This window comes from Danio rerio, chromosome 13 (genome assembly GCF_052040795.2).
Source record: "Danio rerio strain M-AB ecotype USA chromosome 13, GRCz13ab, whole genome shotgun sequence".
Taxonomy (NCBI): domain Eukaryota; kingdom Metazoa; phylum Chordata; class Actinopteri; order Cypriniformes; family Danionidae; genus Danio; species Danio rerio.
This window is the reverse complement of record NC_141033.1, coordinates 10,784,349-10,804,303: the sequence shown is the minus strand read 5'-3', so window position 1 is coordinate 10,804,303 and position 19,955 is coordinate 10,784,349. Positions and strand designations below refer to the sequence as shown.

Here is a 19,955-nt window from a genome sequence, read left to right as displayed (position 1 = left end):
TTATTAAAGCAGAGTTGTTGTTCTCATACAAATAAAATCCTAAACAAAAATATTAACTTGACATTTCTAGCTTCAGGGTTTGGGAATCACTGCAATGCTCAACTGTAATGGAGTGTGGGAGACCATGGGGCAATTTAAATGAGCGTACTCTTAGTCCAAGCGGTGTTTGTTTCTTTTTGTGTGATGTTTTTGCTGACACGGTCACTTGTAGCTAGTCTTCAGCTCTTTATTACGACTTAATGTTTTTGTTTCATAACTATTGAAGGTAACAAATCAGTATTTTTGAAGTTTACATTAAAGGTTTGACTTTTTATTCCTTCCGCACACTGTAAACCCTTTTGGACAATATTTATCACAGTATGAAATGTTACATTTTTAGAATATTTTAAAATGCAATTTAGGCATAAAGCAAATCTTCATGACTAATCAAAGTATTTAGCACCATTACTCCAGTCTTCAATATCACATGATCCTTAAGAACTATTCGGATATGCTGATTTGATGCTCAGGAATTTATTTTATGTTTTAATATTAAAATGAAGACTGCACAGCACAATATATTGTTTTAGCAATGTGAACATTGGCAATAGTCACATAACAGAGTATGCAATGTTAAGTCTACATTGTACTGTAATTCATCAGTTGTATGTGATTGAGGCCTGTGACTGTACGAGCATTTTAAAAGCATTTGGAATAAGGAATTGTACCATTAGTAATAATACATGTTTTTAATTATTTTAATTTTAAGTAATGTACCTGACACTTTAGACTCAGGAAATGATGAAACACTGTTTAATGTTTTCTTTATTATATTTATACATGTTTTAATTAGTTTTAGTAGATTATATGCAAGAATTTACACCTACAGAATCATTCCAATCAATCTAAAATAAGAAGATGTTTCCAGATAGATATTTAAGTCATCTGGTGAAATTGTATTCTTATCACTATTTATTGCAGACTAACAAAACATCACAATGTTAGATTTTTCTGATACCGTGCAGCTCTAATTATATATTAAAACCATTGCTAAAAACAGCTCTGTAGTGATTGATTTAACTATTGAGGATTGATTTATGAATAATATTTTGATCTCTAAATGTATTTACTGCCAATTTCAGAGCCCACTTAAGAATAATGGTTTTAAATATTAGTGTATATAAAAATTTGTTTTAAGGATCACAGTGTTACATTTGGGCTTTTAACATCCGGTATTAGTTTCAGGTGCATAAAGAAGTCTCTCCACTGCTCATTTAATGTCTAATCCAGCTGATTGTGCTTTCTATGTGGTTTCTTTCTTTCTTCAGAGCGGTGCTGATCTGGAGGACCCCTGGTAGTCAATTCCACCTGAGGAAAGAGCCGCGTTTCTACACAAGACATCAGTCGTTTCTTTTGTTCCAGTGAAACCAGGAGATTCAGCGGACAGTCTTTCAAGAGTCACAACCCAATGGAAACACAGTACAACCAAAAGCATTAAAAACCTTTTTCTAATACATGAGGGAATGAACGGGAGTTCCTGTTTTAAAAACAAAACACAAAAATAACAAAACTACACATTGTACATTAAAAAAAAAGGAAAAAAAATAATTTTCTCACTTTTTTTGTGGTGGCTGTGGGTGTTCATTTTGAAACTGCGGAGGATGTTTTGTGTGACGGGACTCATGTATGTGCTGTGGTGCCTTTTCCAGTTGGCTGCTGGGTTTGCTAAAGCCGGATACGCAGAGCCCAGGATACAATTAAAAAACTTGGCATTGCAAGACCACTGCAGCCCCTGATCTGGGGTTACAGATCATCACTGGGTTTAATGGAGGATCTGTTTGACTGACAAATGCGTGTGGAACATGAATTGCTTCATTACTACATTACCTGCGTGGAAAGGATTAAAGCTTGTCGGCTTTTTTGCAGCTTCCCTCCCTCCTCATGTGCGCTGACTGACCTTTAGGTAGAACCTCGGACTTCGTTTTTGCAGGTTATCACCCGAGTGGTTGTCAAAAAGCTTTTTAATCCTGCTGTTTCAGAGAATATAGAATATATAGAGATAAATATATATATAAATTCATATATATATTTTTTAATTTTCCCAAGTTTGACGTTCTTGTGGCTTAACGTGTGAAGCAATAGAGTTGCGTTGGTGGCGACTGACCGATGAGCGTGCCACGTTGTGTGAATTACTGAGATTGTTTATGTACTCTTGTTTCCCAGTCACCAAGGATTTGTGGGTGATGTTGGCTAAAAGGGATTGTAACTGCCCACCAATGCCATGCTGCTTTTCTCAACTCCCCGTTTGTATTATATCCCGGTCTTCTCTCACTTTCACAACGCTGATGTAAACTTACAGCAACTTACACCTTTTTCTTCTTTTAGTTTTTTTTTTTCTTTTTTCCTCCACAGTAGGGCTGTACGATTTGGGGAAAATGTCTAATTGACATTTTGCTGTCATGTGCGATTTGATTTTGTAAAACCAAGCTTCAGTTCAATTTTGCGGCACACACTTTAAATACAAAGAAGCTTTGAGATATCTTAATGCTTTGCTTGTTTGGTTGATGCTATGTTAATACTTTTATTTTTATAATTTCCAAACACACAGTGCATAGAATGACAACATAACACACTCCCACAGTACACATACTATATATAGTACACAGCATAATTAAGTACACCCCTTTTGTGAGAATAAATGAATATTTTTATTCGTCTTTTAGTGAATATAGATATTTTAGTGCATCTAAACAGTTTTATTAAACAAAATGAGTGTTCATCTTACATCTTTAGGCATAAGAGATGACATTTAAATTCAAACACGTTGAAAAGTATTGCAAACAAAAAAAATTTTTTGCTTTTCTTCTTATTATAATTTGATTGAATGTTTTTTTCTCTAACATTAATTCGGGTGTACACGTTTCAGACATTCTTCATAAGTTATTTAGTTTGATTTGCTCCAGATGTGGTTCTGGTGCTGACTAATGTAATGTATATGCTCAAATAAAATATTGTTGCGTTAAAAGATCTGTGAAGGGTGTACACATTTATGCTGGGCACTGTATAAATACAGTTTGTGTATGTATGCATATCCTTTAGGAGACTCCTGTGTCAATTTTGGTCAGAAACTTTGCTATAAAGAAAATAACTAGGTCTGACTTTGCCAAGGGTATGAATAACTTTGGACCTGACATGTATATTATAAAAACTAAATTGTTAACATGGTATTAACCAAACAATGTACATTTTTTTTCTCATGAGAAAACTTTGTGAAGCTTAACATATTTTTGATAGTTATTGCTAAAACTGATAACCTGTCGGTAGGGCCAGACGGAATCTGTGGACGTTTTTTGCTATTTCTGCGGAGAATTTTGGTAAAAGTCTCCAGAATTATTTTGGGTGTATCAGAACTAAAACCTTAATATATGAAATAAAAAATAATATAAAATATTAAATTATATTATTATTATAATATAAAATTTTCACATTAGTCAATAATATTACTGAAATTAAGTAAAAAAAACTGAATAAATATAGATTTACACACATTTACACAAGTAAATGAACACAATTAATGATATGCTAAAAATCTACGTGCGGAGATTCCGGGTGGGCCTACCTATCGGGTGTCTGAATATTTATCACAATGTCTGCAGAATCTGTGGACGTTTTTTGCTATTTCTGCGGAGAATTTTGGTAAAAGTCTGCGAAATTATTTTGGGTGTATCAGAAGTAAAACCTTAATATATGAAATAAAAAATAATATCTTTTTAACTTCCGTGTTTAAAATGCAAATCCAATTAGATTCACTTTATTTGGTAAATAAAGCAAGTTTGTCATATAATATATCCAGTAAAAGACAGAAAATATTACTTTACAAACTGCATTTTACATAAAACAGTTGAACATTTTCACATTAGTCAATAACATTACTGAAATTAAGTAAAAAAAAACTGAATAAATATAGATTTACACACATTTACACAAGTAAATGAACAGAATTAATGATATGCTAAAAATCTACGTGCGAAGATTCAGGGTGGGCCTACCTATCGGGTGTCTGAATATTCATCCCAATGTCTGCAGACATCTCATCCTGCAAAAACTCGACTTCTTTACTGCGCGTCTACCAATATAAGCTGCGATGTGATGCGAAACTCAAGTCAGTCTGTTCAAGAGTAGATCAGTTTTAATGTATCTGTGCCAAACTTATTCTTATTTCTAGAAAGAAAAATCTGGGATATTTTGGAAATTTTCCATTGTGGAAACTTTACCAGGAGTTTATGGGAATTTACATCCTTTTATGAGAATTACTTAGAAAATTGGGGAGATGTTTGTGTACATACACTGTATTTTGTATATGTACTTGCATTTTGATTTTTGGTCATAAGCTGACATGCATGCTAACAGATTTAACAAATCTGTGCTTGTGAGGTTTTAACAAGGACATTTTTCTATTTGATTCGATTGGGATTTTAAATCTTTCTGAGGTGAAATATATCCACAAATGAGATGCGTTGGCACTTTTCTTTAGAATAAGTATATAGACGTTTCTTTAGAATGTATGTGGCTTCACTATGAAGTAGATGGGGGGATTTTCCTTCCCACAGGCATTTGATTGATGAATGTGCATTAAATTGAACTGAAGTTGCATTAAATGTGGTTGTTTTAACCCAGATTGTCCCTCAAGATTTATTTTATATTCGATTATGTTTCCGGTTGTAGACTAATCTGCATTTCCAGTTTATTCCCTTTAATTCCCTTTAAGTTTCCAGCTTGGAAAATATACAGAATATTTCAAAGCAACCCTAGTCAGTGGCTAGTATAACAGATTCCCTCTACCTCTACCTGTTTTGTGTTTGTAATTGTGAGCATTACTAATTTTGGATGGTTTGGTCAATGTTGATTTGTGGAGAACAAGGGTGCGCTCACTCCATTGGAGTGAGACTGACAATCAGCCACTTGCTCTCAAACAGAGCGTATACATGTGTATACGTTATATTGCATTCATACTGCAGTGTTTGCAGCTAGCTAACGAAGTCCAAATTACAATTCTGATTGGATTTCGATGAATCGTTCAGCCCTACTGCAGAGTAGATTTTAAAGTGGTGGTTTTTTTTTTTTTTGGTTAGCTGATCATGAGAATGCTAGCTTTGTGATGAATTCACAACTGATTTTCGGATTCATCACCCTGCTGAAAAATCCAGCTTAAACCAGCCTTCGATGGTTGGCTGGTTTTAGCTAGTCGACCAGCCTTGTTTTAGAGGGGTTTTGGCCACTTCCAGGCTGGTTTCCAGCCTGGTCTTGGCTGGTCAGGCTGAAAAGTGACCAGCTAAAACCAGCTTGACCATCCTGGTTTAAGCTGGACATAGCTGGTTTTGGCTGGGCTCCCAGCCTGGTTAGACTGGTCAAGCTGGTTTTAGCTGGTCATCTCCCAGCCTTTCCAGCTAAAACCAGGCTGTAAATGGCTGGAAACCAGCCTGGAAGTGGCCAAAACACCTCTAAAACCATCGGCTGGCTGGTTTAAGCTGGATTTTCCAGCAGGGCATGCAAGTTTAATGTTGGTTTTGCTCATATGTTTTCAGCAGATAACCGTAATCATTGGCCTCAGAGCCTGAAAGGTAATATTGAGCAAAACAAACATACAGAGAAAAAAAAACGCTGGCTTGCTCTTCATGTTCAATCATTCTGACAAAAACACTTTTGAGTAGGCAACACACTTGATGTTCCATCTTGTATTTATTTGTGATTATTTTATACTGCCTGTAAAGTGACAAATCAGTATTGGAGTAGCTTATGTGCAACATACACTAAACATCTTACCGTTTTTACAATAAGGATGACTTTTTTTTTTTTTGTCAACAAAGGAGTATCCTTAAACTCCTTTCCCAGTGGTTTCTTTCCAAAATAAAAGTTCTGTGAGCAAAGAGACAAAAGATATTGGTGCTAGTTTTTTTTTTCGTTTACTGTTGGTAAATATTATAATACTTATTTGAAAATATAAGAAAAATAATATTTTTTAATATAAACAATGGTGAACAATACTGTTAGTAGTAATAATAAATAACTAGTAATATAGACCATTTCTATGTGGTCATGTCATTGGCCCATGAATATTTCCTGCTCGTTATCATACTATTTCATAACTAACAAGTGGCAGTCGAATCATATATTCACGTTAAAACCGCTATCATAACATTTATCAATATGTGGAGCTTTTTGGATTCCCTGAAGCTATGGAAATTAAAAATGTAAAGCAGGAAATGCATTAGGACCATTGTTATTGTTTACATTCCTCAAAATGGTCAATTTTATCAGTACATACTTTACAGATAAATAGTATTGTTTTTTTTGTTGTTTTTTTATTTTACAATTATTAAATTAAATAGAGATCAAATGTAGTATATTTAATTATAGTATTTATTAATAATGATGATGATAATAATAATACTAATAATTGCTAAATTACATTTGACACTGTTTGTTCTGCCTTTTTATTTATATGAAATAATGCACATAGTTGTCATGAATGTAAAAACTATTTTTTTACTATTAACTACTAATATTTGCTGTATTTTATTTTAGTTTTGTTTTAATACCAAAAACAAACTATGCACTTATCGGCCGCTTTATTAGGTACACCTTACTAGTACCAGGTCGGACGCCCTTTTGCCTTCAGAACTGTCTTAATCCTGGCATATCATAGATTCAACAAGATAGTGGAAATTTTCCTCAGAGATTTTGGTCTGTATTGGCATGATGGCATCACGCTGTTGCCGATTTGTCGGCTGCACATTTATATTGTGAATTTGAGTTACTGTTGCCTTTCTATCAGTTGGAACCAGTTGGCCATTGTCCTCTGACCTCTGGCATAAACAAGGCATTTGTGCCCACAGAACTGCCACTTACTGGATATTTTCTGTAAACCCTAGAGATGGTTGTGCGTGAAAATCCCAGTAGATCAGCAGTTTCTGAAATATTCTGACCAGCCCATCTGGCATCAACAGCCATGTTCAAAGTAACTTAAATCACCTTTCTTCCCCATTATTGGTTTAAGCTGCAGCAGATCATCTTGGCTAAATGTATTAAGTTGCAGCCATGTAATTGGCTGATTAGAAATTTGCCTTAACAAGCAGTTGGACCGGTGTACTTAATAATGTGGCTGGTGAGTGTATATTTTATATGTGAAGCTGCCCAAAAATACTTGCTTATTTGGTAATCGGTTACACCATTACATTGGTTTTACTCCAATACCCATATTTTCATGAAATCAATACTAACCATATTGAGTTTGTTAGCTCACATTGCTCTTTAAGTGGTGAACAATTAATCTGTTTTTGTCATTAACATTTTTTGCTCTTATGATCTAAACTTGAAATCTAAAAATGCATTTCCTGTATGTTTTCAGTCAAATTTGCAGATTAAGTCTGTCGGTTGGTGCTAGATCAGATAGTGTTGTGGTCCGAAGTTAACAAGAATTATTTAGCGTGCCTTTGAGACATCAAAAGTTTCAAAAAAAGGTTTGATATTTTTGACCACATAGTTGTTGTATTATTTAGACCAGGGATGTCAAGCTCAATTTCTGGAAGGCCGCAGCCCTGCAGAGTTTAGTTCCAACCCTAATTAAACACACCTGATCAAACTAATTGAGTCCTTCAGGCTTGTTTGAAACCTACAGGTAAAGCTACAGTCACACCGGGCTTTTCCTCCCATAGACTTCTATTCATACGCACGTGAATGCGTCAGACCGGAAACACAGGGTCATGCGTAAATCACATCACTTGACTGCGTGAGACCAGTCGAGGATTAAAACACGACCTCTCTGGACAGAAATTTAAATGTCTAATAAGCTTGTTTATTCCTGCCCCTTTTCGCTGTGCCGTACGACAGAATTTCGCACACACATACTCTAGTGTGACCGCAGCTTAAGTGTGTTGGAGCAGGCTTGGAACTTAACTGTGCAGGGCTGCGGCCCTCTAGGAATTGAGTTGGTGTTGGTCAAACATGCCCTTTTCACAAATAATCAGCAAGCAAACAGTAAACAAGCCTCAAATTTTGTCAACCCTATCATGGAAAAATTCAAAGTAGTTTACGTATATTTTCATTGGTGTGTGATTATAAAATGCATGTTTTCAGAAAAGTAATGTGTCCCAATACCAACCCAACTTTATAAATTATGGAAAAAGTCTATTTATATTAATGAAATAATGGACAAAACATTTTTTTTTTACATTTACATTATTATTATTATTTTTATTTTTTTCAAAATAAAACTCAAACTCAAGTTAAACACCTTAATAATACTGTTTTGTTCTTCACAATAAGGTAAATAATTAGATTACAGATACAGACGTTCACATAACATGTACAAATACTTAGGGCTGTAATTGTATTTCAAATAGCCAATAAGCTTTATCATATGGACTTTAAAGGGATGTCCTTTATATAGGCTGAGACCGATATTGCCAAAAGGTTTTTTTGTCCACTCATCTATTGGATCTAGTGATGTAGTATTTGTGTACAAGTGTTGTAACACAAAAACATTAACTTATTAACAATAAAATATTAAATAAATGAATAAAGTTTGAATAACAATGCATATTTCCTGCCTGTCAAGGATGGATTGGTGATGGAGGGAGGACATTTTTGGCTAAAGATAGCGTTTATTCAACACAGGTTGTGCCTGCAGCTGACAATGCGTTTCCCCATTTAAGCTCTTTGTACACAATTTAAAAGCTATGTTTTTGATTTCTTTTTTACATATTTATATTTCACTGTGACAGGGTGGAAATGTTAAGCTTGACAACATTCAGTTTCAAACACACTGAGGAAACGAGTGTAGATACTTTTAACCTCTTCTGAATAAAGGCAAAATGTCTATGGGGATGCCAAGAGGGTTTCTTAAAGGGGCATTTACCACATCATGACAGCATGTCCTTGATGTATTTCAAGGGCATGTGCAAAATGATTAATATTATGAAAATAAAAGGTATTAAAATGACTTTGTATAAAGTAACTTATTAAAGACAATAACTTTTTAAAGACAAGAATATTTGAAATCGTTTTAATTTAATCTAAGACTGTTTAATAAAAGACTATGGCAAAAATTGACAAACATATTTAAAAACACGTATAATTCTATCTGCATGCTGCTAAACAGGGAAGGTTATCTTTTATGGGTTTTGTTCAAAACAAGTCACAGAATCACAGTGAGGAAGCAGGAGAGTGGTGTAAAGGCTGGAAGCAATCTTATCAGCAGCTCACAAGGTAAACATCACACCGTTCGTTCTTGAGAACATCAGAAGGTGAGTATGCAAGCGCACAGTTCCTCAGGTAAATGGTAGATCTTCCGGTAAACACCATAATAGTATATTCACTTCCCTTATTCAGTTGCTTGGGAATCCGAAGGCACATAGCAGACATCCATGAAAAAAAGAAAAGAGAACCATCCGACTCCAATACCGGTCGATGAATGGGAGAATTAGGTGAGTATATATAGTGTCCTTTAATTGAGGGAACAGGTGCAGTTGATTAGAAGTAGGGGTGTTAAAATTAATTGTTTCTTCGGTGCACCGAGATATAAACGCGGACAATTCGGTATCGGTTCAGTAATAATCATAACCAGTTATTATGTTCTGACTTCATTTATTTCTCTGAGATTGAAGGAATGAAAGTAAACTCCATCTCTCTATCTCTCTCTCTCTCAAGTTCAAGTTCAAGTTGCCTTATTGGCATGACATTAAGTACAGTATTGCCAAAGCACTTTAAATATGAAACATTAAAACCATTGAAAAATTAATAGTAATACAGATAAGATATAATGACACACACACACTAACACAAAAAAAATACATTTGATAAATATAATTATAATAATAGTAAAAAGTTTAAATTATTTAAATAGGATACATGAGTTTACATTAACCATTTCTTATGGTGTGTAGGGTGTATACATATTTTGCAGCTAGTCTAAATGTCAATTCGTCCTCTCTGAGTATATGGTAAAGTTTTTCTGAGTCATTTAAATTAAAAAATTAACTGATCAATGTTTCAAATTGGGGGAAAAATATTTCTCTAGTCGTGGTGTATTTGGGGCAAAACAGAAGGAAGTGTGTCTCATCCTCTATTTGGTTTGTGTCACACTATTTACATATTCTCTTTTCCTTAGGAGTCCAGGATTTTTTGTGTCTGCCTTTTTCTATTTCTAGGTCATGATCACAGAGGCGATATTTTGAAAGAATGTGTTTTTCTTTTAATTGTTTTAATGATAAATAATCTCTCTCTCTCTTTCTCTCTTTCTCTCTCTCTCTGTCATTCACTGTGGCCCATTTCACCTGCTGGCATGACTTTTCCTCTCGGCTTTTGGCGTGACTTTTCCTTCCCTCTCTTTTTCTCTCGGCTGTTATAGCAATACTTCTGGATATAGGTCCGCATTCCCGCGGCTGTACCTGTGCATTGTCGCGGGATCCAACCAGATTTCATGCGGCGCAGGAATGCACTTTCGAATAGAGCACGGGAGCGGTTGGTAACTCTGGTGTAATTTGAACAGGAGTGGCCGGTCTCACAATATCGCTTCCGTGCGTGCATGTGTGTGTGTTTATTTGGTGCTGTGTATGTGTGTGAATGAAAGACAGCATAATGCTGTGTGTGTGTGTGTGTTTATACCGACAGCTTGTTATAGTCACTCCCCTATATTTGTGAGGGAGAGCTGTGATTGCAGGAACAGGAATGAGCCGAGGGTGTGACACATGTCTGTAAAGGTTTAACCAATTATATTAAAACATCATAATTTCATTATTTAGCATTATGTTCATATAGGACTGATTCAATCTTATAGGACATCAAAGGCACTTCATAGTCATAATGACCCTATATTGTTTATTAAATTTCCCATTAACTGCATTAATGGCTACCCCAACCTTAAACCCAATCGTAACAGTACTGTAAAAAATATTCATTATTGTTATACAGTATCACAGAAATGATGCTATATAGATGTGCATATCCACAGCTGTACCCTATCCAGACTTTTACCAGGTCTGTCTGAGGTATTGGACATGATTAACTTAGCCACACCCCCTCCATTTGTCTGTTTTGACAGCACTATGACAACAAACAGAAGTAGTAAGGAGGATGTGTCTGTTAGGTTGTAATAATTCTCTTCAAACTCTTTCTGATCTTTATGATTGAAATGCCTACTTTAATACAATCAATCAGCCCACAGTAGAAAAAAAAGCCAAACCCCCTGTTTGGTCATTTAATATTCCGTTTCTCATAGAACAAACAATGCAAAAAAAAAAACTTTGCAACTTTCAGTTCACGCAGACTTGTGAAATCAATAAATAGTGTTTCTTCCCATACCGATACATTTCTTGAACAATCTGAGACCCACTTTAAATCGTATATCAATCAGGCAGTGAAGATCGTTGGTTTTTAAAGAAACAGAGCTTAAACGTGTCGATTTTGTAATGACACACAGTTCACCGGAAGCGCTTGACCCAGGTTACTGCAAAATTAAAGTTCCTTCCGCATACTTCTGCATAAACCCATAGTGAGGAGGAGGTGTCTATTGGTTGTAATAACTCTCTTCAAACTCTTTTCCCGATCTTTATGAAGGAAATGCCTACTTTACTACATTCAACCACACACCCTGTTTTGTCTTTTAATATTCCGTTTCTCTAGGAACTGTCACAATACAAAAAAAACCAAAAAAAAACAGGCGCAGCTTTTTAGTTCATGTGGACTTGTGAAATCAAAAGTCTGTGTAAAATGAATCAGTGTTTATTTCGCTAAAACATATTGTTATTCGTTTGGTAGACAATTAATCCATGTAAGTTAATACACTGAGGAAAAAAAAGTTTGTTTTGGTAATCTTCAATCAAGTCCCCTGGGGTTTCAGGTGGTGGTCCTTTTGTTGACGTCAGTTTGTCAGCTACAGCCACAATATTCTTAACTACACCCCTATTCACTGTTCAGTTGCTGCAAGGGAATAATAATAAAAAAGAAAGCCCCACCACCTACTCAATATTTAAAAGTCTCAGCAACTTCCATTCACACGTTAATGTGCATAAAATAATATTCTTGCGGAGTACAACATAACAGGGGTGTCGCAGTGGCACAGTGGGTAGCACAATCGCTTCACAGCAACAAGGTCACTATAGTTCGAGCCTCAACTGGGTCAGTTGGCATTTCTGTGTGGAGTTTGCATGTTCTCCCCGTGTTTGCGTGGGTTTCCTCCGGGTGCTTCGGTTTCCCCCCACCAGTCCAAAGACATGCAGTATAGGTGTATTGGGTAAGCTAAATTGAGCGTAGTGTATGTGTGTTAATGAGTCTGTGTGGATGTTTCCCAGTGATGGGTTGCAGCTGGAAGGGCATCCGCTGTGTAAAACATATGCTGGATAAGTTGGGGGTTCATTCCGCTGTGGCGACCCCAGATTAATAAAGGGACTAAGCCGGAAAAAAAATGAATGAAGTTGGTGGTTCATTCCGCTGTGGCAACCCCAGATAAATAAACGGACTAAGCCAAAAAGAAAATGAATGAAGTTGGTGGTTCATTCCCCTGTGGTAACCCTAGATAAATAAATGGACTAAGCCGGAAAAAAAATGAAGGAAGTTGGTGGTTCATTCCGCTGTGGCAACCCTAGATAAATAAATGGACTAAGCCGAAAAGAAAATGAATGAAGTTGGTGGTTCATTCCGCTGTGGCAACCCTAGATAAATAAACGGACTAAGCCGAAAAGAAAATGAATGAAGTTGGTGGTTCATTGCGCTGTGGCAACCCTAGATAAATAAACGGACTAAGCCGAAAAGAAAATGAATGAAGTTGGTGGTTCATTCCGCTGTGGCAACCCTAGATAAATAAAGAGACTAAGCAGAAAAGAAAATTAATGAATGAGTACAACCTAATAGTACGCTAGATTCCTTCAAACGCATTTGTCATATAGTGGAAAACTCTTTATTTTAGTTTCTGAACTTAGCATTTTAATCAGTCACTTTCGAGAGCTGGGGCAATCCTGTGTAAATTTATACTGTTGTCAGCAACACTAAAACCTTGTAAACGGTTTCAGGAAAAGCTATGAAGAGTTACCTGGCTTTTCAATAATATGTAGCCAAGGCAGTGTGAGATTGGCTTTGCTAATCTCTACCACATTCCTCTGGGTGGGGGTTTATTGTGTGTGTGTGTGTGTGGGAGAGAGAGGGATGGAGACTGAATGACTATTGTGCACTATGAACCTGTGAATGTCTCTATTTAACAGGACTCCGACTGTTTCTGTTCTCACAAGGAGCGCTGAAGAAATATGAGTTTGACCAGAGTCACCAACATCGATGCGGTGGAGCTGCAAGAAGGCATCCAGAACGCGGCCTTTCGGGAGGATGATGATGATAATAATGGCGATATTGTGTGTATTCGGCGAGTCTCCAGCCTGCCAGAGGAGAGTGAATACACGCAGATCAAGCCGTATGCTGGGATGCCTAAAGAGGTGCTGATGTTGTACTCTAACAAGCCCTGTTATCGGATCCCTCGAGAAGTGATCTTCTGGCTGGTCATCGCCTGCACTCTGGCTCTTATTGCGATGACTGCGGCTATTGTGGCGCTGTCGCCTCGATGCATGAGCTGGTGGCAGCTGTCGCCCATCTATCAGGTTTACCCACGCTCATTTAAAGACTCCAATGCTGATGGGGTTGGGGATCTAAGAGGTATGTTTGGTTATGGAGAGACTCCAAAAAGCTTTTTAATGAAGTGTTATTTTTCATATGCCATTTGCTTATTTTACATGTCTATTTTGCTTTTATTTACTTAAATTTTAGTTCCTGGAGTTTCAGTCACTATTAGGCATGGGCTTGTATAACATTCTGATGGTATGATTGCCTTGGATAAAAGTATCATGGTTTCAAGGTATCACAGTATTGTGATTACTGCTCCAAATTAAGTTCTTTTTAAATGTCTGGGTAAAAAAAACAACTACTTTTTACACATTGAACACAATATATTTCATATTAAGAAACATTTAAAATATTTTAGACCAGTAACTTTTGCTGTTGCCCTAAAAAACTAAATAAAATAGTTAAAGACAATAGTGAAAGACAAAAAAACGAATCTTACACACAACTTTGACTTTTCCAAACTGCAGTAAACCTTGGAACCGGTTATTGTCCTATGCCCAGTCATTTTACGTATTTTGCCAAAGCAGCATTTCTGTTTCAATATGCATATTTTTAGAAATTTAACAAGAATTGCAATGATTGTTACTTTATTATTATTATTATTATTATTATTATTATTATTATTATTATTATTATTATGTACTGGGTATTACCAGATGCCTCCAAAACGTGCAAATTGGCAACTAATTATGTGGTATTTTAAATTGCAGTTTGGTGCCTAGTCAAAAGTTCAAGTTTTTAAATTAATTTAAAAATTGTTTTCTTTTTTAAATATTTCCTAAATGACGTTTAACAGAGAAAGGAAATTTTCACAGTATGTCCGACAATATTTTTTCTTCTGGAGAAAGTCTTATTTATTGTATTTTGGCTAGTTTAAAAGCAGTTTTAAATTTTTTAAACACCATTTTAATGACAAAATTATTAGTTCCTTTAAGTTATATATTTTTCTATAGCCTACAGAAGAAACTATCATTATGTAATAACTTGCCTAATTACCCTAACCTGCCTAGTGAACCTAATTAACCTAGTTAAGCCTTTAAATGTCTCTTTAAGCTGTATAGAAGTGTCTTGAAAAATATCTAGTCAAATATTATTTACTGTCATCATGGCAAAGATAAAATAAATCAGTTATTAGAAATGAGTTATTAAAACTATTATGTTAATAAATGTGTTGAAGAAATCTGCTCTCCGTTAAACAGAAGTTGTGGAAAAAAATAAACAGGGGGGCTAATAATTCAGGGGGCTAATAACTCTGACTTCAACATTAGATAGATAGATAGATAGATAGATAGATATAGATAGATAGATAGATAGATAGATAGATAGGTTCCAAGGTTGTCATAGCCGGGGGCGGTAATGGGGATAAGCTCCCACTATCTATAAAGTACCCCTATACGGCGTGCGTCTCAAATAGCCTCTGACAACCAAGTCCAGCTCCTGGCCTTCAAGTGTGGTTTAGCTACCAAACCCGGCGGAACTGTTTTCACTGACAGGAGAAGGGGCGCAGGCGGGTCACTGGCGCCTTACAACCAGTTGCTTCGGGGAGATGATATTCGTTAGCCTGGGAAGGCAGATCATCTAGGGGAAGGCAACCCTGTTTACAAACCTCCGCTGCCTTGCGGCTATATCCATTCATGGAAAAGGCTTCAGGAGTAAACCTCGAGGAAAAATCCGGAGTCGGAGTCCCTAAGGCAGTTTAACGCTGTTTGCAGCCTCACTCTGGCAACTCCTGCGACGGCGCCGATACCAAACTGTAGCAGCCCTGCTGTTCCTTTGGATTTGTCGACAACGTGGAGAGGGGGGACCCGCTACATGGGCAACAGCCTGTCCTCCATAATACATTGCCCTGGCTAGTATCCGATCTCGCACACCCTGGAGAGGACACTCCAGCCTCGCTAGCACTCTGGCGTGGATACAACACGGGGAGCAGTAGTTTACCGGTTATAAGCCACAGTTCGGTTGGCGTAGAGCAAGGCGCCAGGGACTGCTCCCGACGGTGGGAGGGATCTTCGGGTCCCACTGGACAGTTACCGCCCGCCTCAAGCTGGGCAGCCCCCAGTCAATTAGGTACTGCCCCGCCACAGTCTGCTTTCCTCATTGGGTGCATGGGGAATAGGAGCATTTCGAACAGCAGACTGCAACCATCGCACCAGACAATAAAATAACACAGAGAAAGAGACCAGCTCTAAAACTGGGATGCTGGAATGTCCGTACAATGCTTACGGGCCTCTCCGAGGACTTACGGGGCATTGACGACTCACGAAAAACAGCTGTCATTAACAACGAACTACTGAGGCTAAACGTAGACATCGCTGCTCTACAGGAAACACGACTAGCAGACTCAGGAACTCTAAAAGAAAAAGACTACACCTTCTACTGGCAGGGAAGGGCCCCAGACGAGCCCAGACAGCATGGCGTGGCTTTTGCTGTGAAGAACAACTTACTGAGCATGGTAGAACCAGGCAGAAATGGTACAGAACGACTTCTTACCCTCCGCCTCAACACCACCACAGGCCCTCTCACTCTTGTCAGCGTGTACGCTCCAACTCTGAACGCAACACTGGAAACTAAAGATAAGTTTTATGGGAACCTAACATCTGTCATTAACAACATCCCTGATAAGGAACAACTTGTACTTCTGGGCGATTTCAATGCCAGAGTGGGTGCAAACCACGAATCATGGCCCTCGTGCCTAGGCAAATTTGGCATTGGAAAAATGAACGAGAACGGCCAACGCCTGCTCGAGCTTTGCGCTTTTCACAACCTGTGCATCGCCAACTCATACTTCCAGACCAAGCCCCAGCATAAAGTCTCCTGGCGGCATCCGCGGTCAAAACACTGGCACCAGCTGGACCTCATCTTAGTTCGCCGCTCAGCTATCAACTGCGTCCTGCACGTACGCTCTTATCACAGTGCTGATTGCGACACAGACCACTCCTTAGTGTGCTGCAAGATCAGGTTAAACCCAAAAAGGTTTCACCGTTTAAGGAAACAAGGGAATCCTCGCATCAACGTCAGCAGGATGTCGCAGCCTGATCTGACGCAGAAATTTGCAGAAACCCTTGTGAAAGAACTTGACACCGCACAGACAGGTGATTCTGCCCTGGAAATGTGGGAATCACTACGAAACACAATGCAACGCACTGCCCTGGCAACTTTTGGAAAGAGGACCACAAAGACGCATGACTGGTTTGAAGCAAAGGCCTCTACGATGATCCCATGCATAGAAGCCAAGCGTGCGGCCCTGACAGAATACAAGCGGTCACCAACTCAGAAGAACCTTCAAATTCTCAGATCAACTAGGAGCAAGGCTCAACACATTGCCAGATATTGCGCAAACGAGTATTGGCAAGAGCTCAGCAACGACATCCAGAAAGCAGCCATAGCGGGGAACATAAGAGGCATGTACGACGGCATTAAGAAAGCGCTAGGCCCCACCCAGTGCAAAACGGCACCCCTTAAGTCATCTACTGGGGAAATAATCTCCGACAAGCAACAACAGATGGAGAGATGGGTGGAACACTACTCCGACCTCTACTCTAGACAGAACACGGTGTCCTCCGCAGCACTAGACGTCATTAAATGCCTGCCAACCATGGAAGAACTTGACGAGGAGCCAACAGCAGAAGAGCTCAGAAAGGCTATCGATAAACTGGCCTCAGGCAAAGCCCCTGGCAGCGACGGGATTCCTCCAGACTTGCTGAAACAGTGCAAGGATTCCCTACTGCACCCTCTTCACAAAGCCCTCTGTCAGTGTTGGAAAGAAGGGGCCGTACCGCAGGATATGAGGGATGCTAAGATCATCACCCTCTACAAAAATAAGGGTGAGAGAAGTGATTGCAACAACTACAGAGGCATCTCCCTTCTTAGCATCGTTGGAAAAGTATTTGCTAAGGTCATCTTGGCCCGACTGCAGAAGCTGGCTGAACGTGTTTACCCGGAGTCACAGTGTGGTTTTCGCGCCGAACGGTCAACGGTAGACATGATTTTCTCCCTCAGACAACTGCAGGAGAAGTGTAGAGAACAGCAGATGCCCCTATACATCTCCTTTATTGACCTCACCAAAGCCTTTGACCTGGTCAGTAGAGACGGACTTTTTAAAATCCTCCCCAAGATTGGCTGCCCACCAAAACTGCAGAGTTTGATTGAATCTTTCCACACAGATATGAAGGGAACAATCCAGTTCAACGGCAGTTGCTCTGAGCCTTTCAGTATAAGCAGTGGCGTCAAGCAAGGCTGCGTTCTTGCCCCCACACTGTTCGGAATTTTCTTTGCCCTGCTCCTAAGGCATGCCTTTGGTTCAGCAACGGAAGGAATCTACCTCCGCACCAGGTCAGATGGCAAGCTATTTAATCTTTCTCGCCTGAAAGCCAAGACAAAGGTACGCGAGACACTGATTAGAGACATGCTTTTTGCTGACGACGCTGCAGTCACCACACACACCCAGGAAGAACTACAGTCGCTGATGACCCGTTTTTCCATGGCCTGCAAAGACTTTGGGCTGACCATCAGTTTGAAAAAAACAAATGTCTTGAGCCAGGACACTGCCACTCCACCAACCATCACAGTAGATGATTACCAGCTCGATGTCGTCCACCAGTTCACGTACTTGGGCTCCACCATCACCGATAACCTCTCCCTGGATGCTGAACTTGACAGAAGGATCGGGAAGGCAGCCTCTACTCTAGCCCGCCTGACAACCCGAGTGTGGACAAACCATAGGCTGACAACTGCAACAAAGATGGCAGTGTACAATGCTTGCGTCATCAGCACTCTGCTGTATGGGAGTGAGACATGGACCACCTATGCAAGACAGGAGAGGAGACTGAACACCTTCCACCTAAGAGGTCTGCGTCGCATTCTGGGCATTACCTGGCAGGACAAAGTCTCCAACGTCAAAGTCTTGACTCGAGCCGGCCTTCCCAGCATGTATACCATGCTCCGACAACGTCGCCTGCGCTGGCTTGGCCATGTGTGCCGTATGGAGGATGGGAGAATCCCAAAGGATATCCTTTACGGAGAACTCTCATCTGGGAAGAGAACAACAGGACGCCCATTTCTGAGATTTAAAGATGTTGTGAAGAGGGACATGAAGGCCCTTGACATAAACACCAAGTCCTGGGAAGACCTCGCAGCAGACCGCCTGAAATGGAGGTCCACCCTGACCAAACAGCTCAAGTCAGGTGAGAAGAACATGATGCGTGCGTCAGAGGACAAGCGAGTTCACCGAAAGGTGCAGAGCGTCAGCCAGGGAGGCACCTATCAATGCGACTGCTGTGGTAAAAAATGCCTCTCCCGTATTGGTCTCTTCAGCCACCAACGACGCTGTCTTAGACAATCAGTCATGCCTCAATATAAGAGCTAGGATACGTCATCCATGGTCAACACTGACCGACGGAGGCCTACTACTAGATAGATAGATAGATAGATAGATAGATAGATAGATAGATAGATAGATAGATAGATAGATAGATAGATAGATAGATAGATAGATAGATAGATAGATAGATAGATAGATAGATAGATAGATAGATAGATAGATAGATAGATAGATAGATAGATAGATAGATAGATAGATAGATAGATAGATAGATAGATAGATAGATAGATAGATAGATAGATAGATAGATAGATAGATAGATAGATAGATAGATAGATAAGGCTTGGATTAATTTTTGTTATGTATTTTGTAATAAATCTAGCTCCTAAACTCCATGATGTCATTTACTTCCGCATTCTTTAAATTTTAAAGATCCGTACTGGCCCAAATACCCCCATACGTGGTTCTGTTTTCTCATCAGTTGAAATAGAATAACCTTTTTCTATAGATTATGATAGAGACGGTTTTTTCTTTTTTCCTATGATTACTGACGTGCAAAAAAAAATTTAAAATTTTTTTTGGAGGAGTTCAAAAGTGTCCTTGTTTAATATAATTTTATAATGAGGAAATTTGTCCCTTGTCTTGCATAATATAATTGAGAAACTTGATGTATGGTTTGGATTGTTTTATTGGTTTTATTTTGAACCTATACATAGTGTGCAGACAGTTTTTGCTATTTCTGCAGACAATTTTGTAAAAAAATCTGCGGAGTTATGTAGTATCATTTTAGGAGTATCAAAACTAAAACCTTAATATATGAAATAAATAGTAATATCATTTAACTTTAATTTAATGTTCACAATGCGAATCCAATTAGATCCACTCGGTAAACAAAGCAAGTCTCTCATACAATATTACTACTAAAAAACAGAAAATATTACTTTGCAAACTGTATTGTAAATAAATCATACGAACATTTTCATATTACTAT

General features: G+C 38.4%; 2 protein-coding genes and 1 long non-coding RNA gene across 8 annotated transcripts in view; 2 read left to right on the top strand and 1 right to left on the bottom strand.

Moving 5' to 3' along the window:
* ppm1ba (protein phosphatase, Mg2+/Mn2+ dependent, 1Ba) overlaps nucleotides 1-1,574 on the top strand; it is a 52,557-nt gene extending 50,983 nt beyond the window's left edge. Inside the window, exon 7 of one of the 3 annotated variants that reach the window (XR_015504922.1) lies at nucleotides 1,308-1,493. Coding sequence is in view for 2 of the 3 variants with exons in the window: in NM_131398.2 (NP_571473.1) it covers nucleotides 1,308-1,337 (30 nt within the window). In the remaining variant the exon portion in view is untranslated. 3 annotated transcript variants of the gene reach the window in all.
* Nucleotides 1-19,955, top strand: part of slc3a1 (solute carrier family 3 member 1) — a 135,622-nt gene that overhangs the window by 94,881 nt on the left and 20,786 nt on the right. For 3 of the 4 annotated variants that reach the window (XM_087279006.1, XM_087279005.1, XM_087279007.1), the window contains exon 1: nucleotides 13,223-13,677. The exons of the other annotated variant lie outside the window; for it this stretch is intronic. In XM_087279006.1, the coding sequence (XP_087135132.1) occupies nucleotides 13,278-13,677 (400 nt within the window). In that variant the 5' untranslated portion in view covers nucleotides 13,223-13,277. Of the gene's footprint in view, nucleotides 1-13,222; nucleotides 13,678-19,955 lie in introns of those variants that run through there. 4 annotated transcript variants of the gene reach the window in all.
* LOC147841002 (uncharacterized) lies at nucleotides 8,257-12,549 on the bottom strand. The gene is made up of 3 exons (XR_015505749.1): nucleotides 10,130-12,549; nucleotides 9,340-9,632; nucleotides 8,257-9,267 (listed from the first exon to the last, which is right to left on the bottom strand). It is a non-coding gene; the product is annotated as an uncharacterized LOC147841002 (long non-coding RNA).